General features: G+C 36.0%; 1 protein-coding gene across 1 annotated transcript; it reads right to left on the bottom strand.

Annotated features, from left to right (window-relative positions):
• LOC109244190 (lateral signaling target protein 2 homolog) lies at positions 283–4,989 on the bottom strand. Its single transcript, XM_019411247.1, has 2 exons — positions 4,607–4,989; positions 283–736 (listed from the first exon to the last, which is right to left on the bottom strand). The coding sequence occupies exons 1-2, from the start codon at positions 4,871–4,873 to the stop codon at positions 557–559; spliced, it is 447 nt and encodes a 148-aa protein (XP_019266792.1). The 5' UTR covers positions 4,874–4,989; the 3' UTR covers positions 283–556.

The following is a 9,506-nucleotide window of genomic DNA, read 5'->3' as shown; positions in this document are numbered from 1 at the left end:
TTAATATAGAGTATAATTTATTTAAGAAATACACGTGTCATTCAATAATTTGTCAGATTGACATGTCATCCGCGAGTGTAACTCACACATGAGGCTTGTTGAATTCAAGTGTTCACGAGACACACCTGTGTTAAATAGAAGTATCTGACTGGTCATATGGCAAGTTAAGGTGTTCAACTGACCGTTGTGGACAACTTGAAGGGGCTGTTTATATATTTCGCCAAATATTTTTGACAGCACCTCCTTGTGCCATATTTTTGAAGTCAAGAACTACTCATGCCATCAACTCAATGTACAATATGAATAGAGCCAATGTACATACTACATATGATGCAGCGTGTAGGCTAAGAATAGTAAATGCGAAAAAAACAATATATTGCACTACTGATTGTCCAGATAGTAGACTGTATTACAAAATTTTGAAGTCGAGAACTCTTCGTGCCATTAATTCTTTCTAGAACATGGACTAGGGCCAGCACATTTAAGCCGCAACAGCTAAGATAACAATAGTAGATGCAAGCCTGACTAGCTGAAACAAACTCATCAGATTGCGCTACTACTCATCTGGTTTATCTGGATCTTCTTTCTCAGGATCTTCCTCTTCCTCTTTCTTTTCTTCTTCTTCCTCATCCTCTTCCGGAGGATCAGCGGGCAGAGGAGGTGGCAAGGGAGTTTTCATGGGACTGAATTGGGGAAAGATATCTGGTCTTCGTCCGGGCTTGGGCCTTTCCCATTCCTGCCAATAAACATGTTTCATCAAAATGCTTTGGATGGTATTATTATAGAAAGCACAACGATGTATCAGCTCAAACTCCTCTGAAAGCATATTGCAAGAAGGTTGTTGATGAGGACATCAGGAAACTTCCACAAAGACATGTCTAAGGGCTTTTAGAAACGACTAGAAAATAACAAATAAAAGACCAAAATCGTATTTACATCTTTGTCTTTGTTAAAGGCCTGGGGCTAACTCAGAAGTTAGAACCCACCTGGTGTGAGCACATTTGGTGGTTGTATAAAGGCAGCCAATTGGCCCAAACGGAAATGTATGACTCCTTAGAATATAATACCAAAGAATCAGAAGCTTTCTAAAAAAAGGGAAAAAGAGAGCGCGGAAGCTTTCTCTCCATCATACAGGGATTTACAGTTGGGAGATCCTATCTCTTCCTTTCTGTTTATACTACACTTTTTAAGGAATCATTGAGCAGGATGATAGACAAGGTTGTGGCCCTATGATTAAAGTCGCTATTGTGTAGAGCAAAGATGGACCAGTCACTGACTATTTCACAAGTTCTTTAATCAATGACACAATGAAAGGTTTTGAGGCTAAGAAAGCATAACTAACTAATTGATTTTTGAAGCAAAATCAGGTCTGCATATTATTTGGACAAAGAGTGACTTGTCTAAAAGTAATAACATATGCATCAAAGTGCTGTCCCTCTCTAGTACCAGATTCATGACATATAAAGGTTAGCTACTTGGAAGAGACAATACCTCTTAATAAGAGGATGAGTAACTTTTATCAAATTGTGTCTCCTTATATGATGGTCATGGAAGTTCAGAAAGAATAAATAAGGCTATGGAGAGATGTCATTAGACCCACTTATTGTGCAAAAAAAAAAAAGGAGAGATAGGAAGAGTGTTACTGCAAACAAAAGGGCTGCATGAAGGCCAGTGGTCGACAAATCGAGCAAGCAATCACGTGGAGTAGCCTATGAAGCAGATTGCAGCATGTAAATCTACTAACCTCCCCTTCCCTCCTCCTAAGTCTGACAGCCTCCCCTATCCTTCCTTCCAATCATTTATCTTATCATAAAAGAATAAAAAAAAAACTCTTCAAATCATGTCCTCCATTGGAGTAGTGCGTCCAAAGAAGGAGCGAAAGAGAATCAGCTGACTGCCTGAGATGCTGAGGGAAAGGAGTCTTGGTGCATTGTATGGAGGAAGGAAAGAGAATCAGAGGAGAGTAAAGAGGCCATGATGTGTGACGGGACGGGTACTGAACGGGCAGGAGCATTGAAGAGGAAGGGGAATGGGAAGATACTACCAAAATTATTCCGCTTCTCTTTTTCTCCCCCTTACTCTCTTGGTGGCACTTCTTTTTTCCCCCTTACTCTCTTGGTAGCACTTTGCGGAATAAAAGAGAAATTTGAAGGAGATATAACAGATTGGACGCTAAATAAAGTCAATGAGGGCCCCTCCTTGGGGGAAAGATGGTGGTGGTTAGGGTATCCCCAGACTAAGACTACTTCACACACTGGAGCTGCAAATGGGTAAGGAAAGGGGGCTTGAATTACACAGATCTGATACCGGACTTTCCCGGCATGAAAAGTTAACCATATAGGTCGATAACCTTTCTTCTAAGTTGTTTCGACCAGACCTAATAGTAGAACGGCCCTCTCAGAAACTGAGTCACTGACTAGTCAAACAAAGGGATTAACTTTCTTTTATAAGGGTGGGGGAGTTTAGGTTCGCATGAACGGATAGCTTGGTAGTTTGAGAGTATTTCCCAATTTATTCATCTAACCAGTAATAACCATTTGAGCTTAAATAACCAATTACTGTAGTAACTCATTCTCTTCTAATCCTCCAATTAAATGTTGTACTATTTTCACAACCAAAACTGTATATTTCAAATAGTTGCCACTTAGACACTTGAAAATTTTAATTCATCCAAACCAAACAATTGTTCACACTTAAAAAACCAAAATCTATGTCTAGATTAAACTATACTTTTTTACCTCCTAAACATAGGTTTACCTTTAGCACAACCAAATTGCAACTTCAACAAATTGCTATTTTCTGACAGGATTTGACACTTTGATTGCATTATCACAATTTAATTCATCCAAATAACAACAATCATTCACACTAAAATGACCAAAAAATATAGGCCAAATACATAGACAGCCCCATAAACTTGCCTTAATTTTTCATTTAGGCACTTCAACTAAGCCTATTACCTATTAGACACTTAAATTGTATCCAGAATGTGCCAATTGAACACCTTCCTGATGATCTCTGACAAGAATAAAGCACGTGATGTTTACCCTCGGCGATGTGGCAATAACACCGAGCTGAAAGAGGACACGTGGCTGTTCTGATTTTATTTAATTTTTTCTTCCCATATTTTCTCTTTTTTCTCCAATTAGAACTCTCCATTTCTTTTCAAAGATTAAAACTCTCCATTAACAAACCTTCAAACTTATGCCTCCGGTTCGGAATTTGACAAAGAGAACTTTTTTGAAAAAGTCGCCGGTGATAGAGACAGGGATGGAGTTCCACAAATCCAAACACGACCATCAATGGTGAGTCGCTGGACAGATCAACGGACTAGCGCGACACCCGTTGTCATCAAGAGGTTTGTCTTAGTAGCAATCTAGCAACAGAAAGTCGCCGAAGACCGTTATACAAACCACCGAAAAGTCAAGAAGTCACCGAGATACAACCATCTTTTAAGGAGTAAGGATCTGGGTTTCCGAACAAAAATGATCGAGGAACACAACAAAGAATAATGTTGCTCCAGCGCAAATAAAATTAGAATACATACAAGGACGTAGGTATAGAAGAAACTGTTGCTACTTTTGGTTGAAAGGGTTCTGATCTCTTACAGACGAATGATACTACGTAGTTATACCATTACAAAGCAAAATAGTTTGAACTTCAAAAATGGCATGCACCTGTAATCAAAAGAGTATATATATTATTGAACATAGTTTGTACAATATTTTGGGTATATGAAGTTCTAATTTTTTGTAGATTATTGGTCCACATAGCCTGAGAGTGTTTGAATTAGAAGGTTTGCTGCAACAGAGGTCATTGGCAACGAAGAAGAGAGAAGAAGAAAGGAATTCTTTTAAATATTTTAGTTAATCACGTGCACAAGAGCAAGTGTAAATCACTCTCTGTGTCACCTCAGCATGAGATGTTTAAATTTAATTGGCACATTTTGTACACAGTTAAAGTGTCTAAAAGGTAATAGACTCAGTTAAAGTGCCCGAGTGAAAATTAGTGACAAGTTTAAGGAGCTATCTATGTATTTGGCCAAAAATATAACTAGATTAAACAAAGAGTTCAAGTTAAATACACGGGCATGTAAGGAAGCTTACAACACATAATATGTCTTATTTTCAAGATTACATATCCTACATCTTAAGGAGGCTTACCTGTAGATGTCTGATGGAAGTAATTCCAGAAATCACAAGTACTTGAAGAATGCAAAGAAAAACAGGGAAGATAAGCTTCCGAGTAATCAATTAAACCAAACTAAAGGATATATTTTTCACAGATATCCAGAAGAAAAGAGTACATAAGGGTTAATATAGCAACACAAAAGGTAACTGCTGTAATCCACTGCTAGTTAACTAACTACATCAGATACACAAATAAAACTAACTCAAACTATCTCCTAATTTCTTGCATCAATATCAGTTTTGCACTGACACTGTATATAACTTGAACTTTTTATCTTCTATATAATAGGTTTTAAACTTAACCCAAACTAAACTGAAATTTCGATAGCTGCTATTATCTAAAAAATAACATTTTCTGTAGAAGAGCACAGCTGGCTTAAGTTAAATAACCAGAAAAAAGAGTTTTTGAAGCTTACGATAGGGAAATCTAGAGGAGAACGGCGAGTCATCTTCTCTTCTTCCGGTGCCATACGTACGATTTGTGAACTCCGGCGAGAAGACGATAGCGATGTCCATCTCACAAACGGCATAAAAGCGACGGCTAGTGGCGTTGAGCCGGAGATCCGGCCACTGGATGATGCAGAAGACGATGCCGACGACGGTGAACCGGAGCGGTTCAACATCGCCGCCGTACGTGGCGGCGGAGAAGATAACGACGGCATAACAACGGAGGATAACGCCATTGGAGTTGCGATACGCACCCTTCCTCTCTTCTTCAGCGTATTGGGCTTCGTGAGGCCGAGAATTCTTTAACACTAGGCCCATCGAAGTTTATATAGGTACCACTTCATGGGAGAAGTGCACAAATAGCCGATTTCGGGGCCACCGTTTAAAACATAATCAGTTTTAAAAAATTAATTACACGTTTAGCCACTTTGTGCTAAGCAAATTAATAATTGGACAAAAATAATCTTACTAAACGAGGATGAACTTCAAAGCCGAGGTTTAAAGTTTGCACGGCAACAAATTAACTTCAAATTCGAAATTTGTGCTAAGCAAGCCATGGTCTATGTAACTAGTTTGCCTACTATAGTAAATAGAGACCTGCAGAATTTTATGGAATTAAGTCCATATAAAATTTGGATTATTTTCCATTTTATTCCATGAGGAGCAAATTTTCACAAATTGCATCATAAATGATGACATGTGATCCTGTGGACACTTAAATTGTCTTGTTTCAGTAATATACTATTCTCTCCGGCCCACCATGTGACCATTTTACCTTTTTATTTTGGTTCAAATTAAGTATCCATTTACATAATCAAGAAAGAATTAATTTTATTTTTTCAAAATTTGCCCTTATTTACATATTCCAATATGTCAAGGTAACAATTAATTAAGATTAATTTAGTGAATACATATTTTTTCTCTAGGAGTTTATATTTCTTAATGGGTGTCCGAAAGGTAAAATAGTCACTTATTGGGGACCGAAGAGAGTAGCAATTACTTCTGAAAAACAATAACATTTGTGCTCAATTAAATACTATATATTGAATAAAATAAGACAAAGACAATAGTAATAATTACAAAAAGAAAATCCCAATATGGAACATACACGCAAATCCCCATGATACATCAGATCCGGCTTGACAGTTTACATGTTCAAAACTTATGACAGTTATCACAAAATGTTAAAATTGTTATGAAATATATATTTATATGGATGTCCACTAATCAAATATAACTTCCGCTACTCTTCTCCATTATGTAGATAACCTCCACTACTTCTCACCATTATTGTTGTAACTCCCACACCTCCATAACTTACCCATGATCTTCCTCCATGATCTCAATGCTTAATAGCATGTTTATGACATTCTTTTGTTTGCCTCTATGTAATCCTATAAATAGAGGGTTTTGGCATCACATTGTACACACTTGAATACATGGAAGAAATAGATTCTCTCCTCTCTTTCTCTCTACATTGTTGTCTATCTTCTTGTTTTATGTATTACTTTGAGCTAAGTTTCGTAATACGTTATCAGCACGAATTGCGAAAGAATGAGTATAAGTTCAAAATCGGGTATGCTAATAGGTACAGCAACGTGTGTTTGTATAGATGGAATCTACTTCTTTTGATTTTACCCATTCCTCATTTATGCTAATCATGCTCTTTTTTTTTAACGTACAAATAAGGATGACAATTAAGTAATATAATAGAAACCTACCAAGCTATTAGGTAATTTACTGAATGTTTGATATTTGTCATTTTCTCTTTGTGCTTACCTCACTGTTCAATACCAAAGAAAAAAAAATTTTATACGATTACGTGCTCTTATAACCAAATGAACCCATGATTTTGATTTGATAATAGCTCTTTCTAATGTTTTATTATTGGTTGATGTTATATTAATAAAGATGAAAGGATATGATAGTACTTTTAATCGTATTTTATGGGGTTATAATGTGTATGGATTACCGTTTCAAAATTAATTTGTGAGTTTGCCTAAAACAGTTGAAAAATTCCTTCATTGTTATGATATTTTATGAATGTCCACATGCTTTCGTCACATCATTTAAGACACATTTAATTTAGAGATGTAAGAATAAGAGATGATAAGTGGTAGCTGACAGTGAACGCTTATAAGATCTGCTTGTCAATGAATTATGATAATTTCTTAACACTTGGCTGCTGCTACTTTGGTTTTGTTTATTATTAGTACCTAGGATTATCATGCAATAGTTCTTTAAATTGAATGTTTTGCATAAGAAAATATACTTGAACCATGACAGAGTTATATAGTATGCATGGTTGCCTAAAGTGATGTAACACTTTTAAATACTCGAGGGCGAGTCCCAGTATACTTTGGTTTATTATGCTATTAATTGAGGGTAAGACGGTGGGTTCAAGTCCCAGCGCACTATAAGGGTAAGATATCGGGTTCAAGTCCTGATGCACTATGATAATAAGAGTTGGATTTGAGTCCAAACTTATTATGGCCTAGCATGCTTTATATGGGTAAGGCATTGGGTTTGAGTCCCAATGCACCATATTGATGATCTAATGATGACTAATGAAAATAATTTTTCATGACTGTATGCATGTACGAGGGCATAGCAAGCGACGAAATAATAGTTGTCATCACTATGGTAATTGTAAAAAGGAGAACGATAAGGGTTCTCAAAATGGTCCTTCAAAGGTGAAGGAATATGTATCAATGTGGTCTGTTAATACGAGACACGTTCATATGATTATAGTCCATTCGTTGAAAATGTGACTTGTGATAAGCATTGTAAATGCAGACTCATTCCTGAAAGTAAATGCTGAAATATATATGTGATAAAAATTATGCATAAGAATGTGCTTATGCATGGTTGGATAAATACCACAACTCACCTCTAAGGGAGGTTTGAGAGAAATAAAGATAATGAATATTACAATATGGTTACATGAATATGTCATTGGTCGCGTACACGTGGTACGCCAAAAATATTTTACCATGCCTTATAAAAAGTTATTAAAGGCAAAAGTAAAGTAAGAAATGAGTCTTGTCTATAATGTTTTTGATTGTGACAATGATAAGATAATTTTTTCCGTGGAGGAAAATTTCACCACTTGGATGGTGGTATAAAAGATCTTGTAGTACAAAATTATTGAGAGCTCCGAAAGAGCGAATTTGTTACTACCGGAATAAAAAAAATTATTCATGGCATTGGTGGTAGTAAGTCTCAAAAAGGAACTTTTTGAATTTCAAATATATTAGCCAAAGTGGTTGGTATATTGAGACTATATTCGTGATGGAATCACATGCCATAAGTAAACTAGAGGTTTATTGAAACAAATATTAGTTGGCATGACCGGTTGACCATCCCGGTTCAGTTATGATGTGAAAATTGGTTGAGAATTCACATTGGCATATATTAAAGAAATAGAAGATTCTTTAAGAATTCTCTTGTGATGTTTTTTTCTCATGATATACCAGTTAAGGTTGGGATTGAATCCCTTGATATCTGGAACGAATAAAAGGTGATATATATGTATGGGCCCAATCACCTGCCATGTGGATCGTTTACTATTATATGATTTTAATAGATGCATCTATTGTATGGTCACATGTGCGTTTGTTATCAACTTGCACTTTGGTTTTTGCAAGGTTGTTTGCTCAAATTATTAGAGCACAATTCCAGAATATATATTATGATAATTTATCTTGATAATGCTGGTTTAAATCCAAGCTGGTTTAGCAGAAATTGTATGCCTCCAATTATAGCTAAACCATTGGTTATGAGAACAAAACTTCAAATAGAAATTTTGTATTAAGTATATTATATAATATACAACAGCACTTGTACGCATCTAGCCAACAAGTTATGATAAATTCTCCCTATCACAATTGGTTCAGGGTCAGGAACCAAATAATTTCTATATAGAAATATGGATGTGCGATATGATATAATTATTCCATTACAATGCAAAAAGATTGGTCCCCAAAGAAGGTTGGGGATATGTGTTGTTGATCCCAATATTTGGGGGAGAAAATGAGCAGTTGAAAAAGTAATACATGGAATGAATTATTATGAGTACACTTAGATCCTCGTACAAGAAAATATGAACTTGAAGTTCAAGTGATAATTCATTTGCAAAATTATGACAGGCGTATTTGCTGACCCAAAGCTAAATGTCATATTTCAGCTGCTAATGCTCCAAATGGAATAAAGTTCATGATAGACAGTGTCTATGGCACGCATCAAGCGTAATAGACAAATCGGTTCCAAAGATAAAACTCCTTGAAGAAGGAGGGAGCAAATGTTCAAGATGGTCATAATAAGGAGGCAAGTGCTTTATAAGAGCACCATGACATAACATTTTATAAGACCTCATGGGAGAGGCTCAGGTACCTAAAAATAATGAGATCTCGATAAGTTATGTCTTTATTGTGCGATGATGGAACCGATGTAAAATGATCGTTGACGATGTTGTTAATATAATGTAGCGCTCAATATTATTAATATTGACGAGGATCTTGAGCTCAAATCTGTCATGGAATTTGGACAGATAAATGATTGGCCAAATGAAAAATATGCAATGAAATTGACTTCACCTGAAAAATGTGAAGTTGGACGGATAGTCCCCACACCTGAAAGTGAAATAAAAAATCAAGTCGATTGACATAAAGACGACTTGTGGCACAAAATTTTCGTAAATATCCTGGTATTAGGAGACATGTTCTCCTGTGGGGGGTCTGACATACATTTGATATGCATATAACGAAAATCCTTGAATGATTTAAATTGTTCTGAAGCATATTAAGGTTCCCAAGAAATTTATTAAATAAATCTTCGGCAGATCCTTATGTAGATTAGAGCGATCATGGC

The sequence above is a fragment of the Nicotiana attenuata genome, chromosome 2, assembly GCF_001879085.1.
Source record: "Nicotiana attenuata strain UT chromosome 2, NIATTr2, whole genome shotgun sequence".
Taxonomy (NCBI): Eukaryota; Viridiplantae; Streptophyta; class Magnoliopsida; order Solanales; family Solanaceae; genus Nicotiana; species Nicotiana attenuata.
The sequence above is the reverse complement of the archived record's forward strand: the minus strand, read 5'-3'. Positions and strand labels throughout refer to the sequence as shown.

What these genes read in the sequence shown, in the direction of transcription:
- LOC109244190 (XM_019411247.1), bottom strand. Translation starts at nt 4,873, where the DNA reads ATGGCGTTATCCTCCGTTGTTATGCCGTCGTTATCTTCTCCGCCGCCA. An exon ending in CTCCTCTAGATTTCCCTATC is followed by an intron (nt 737 to 4,606) that starts GTAAGCTTCAAA and finishes GTTTATTGGCAG; the next exon opens with GAATGGGAAAGGCCCAAGCC.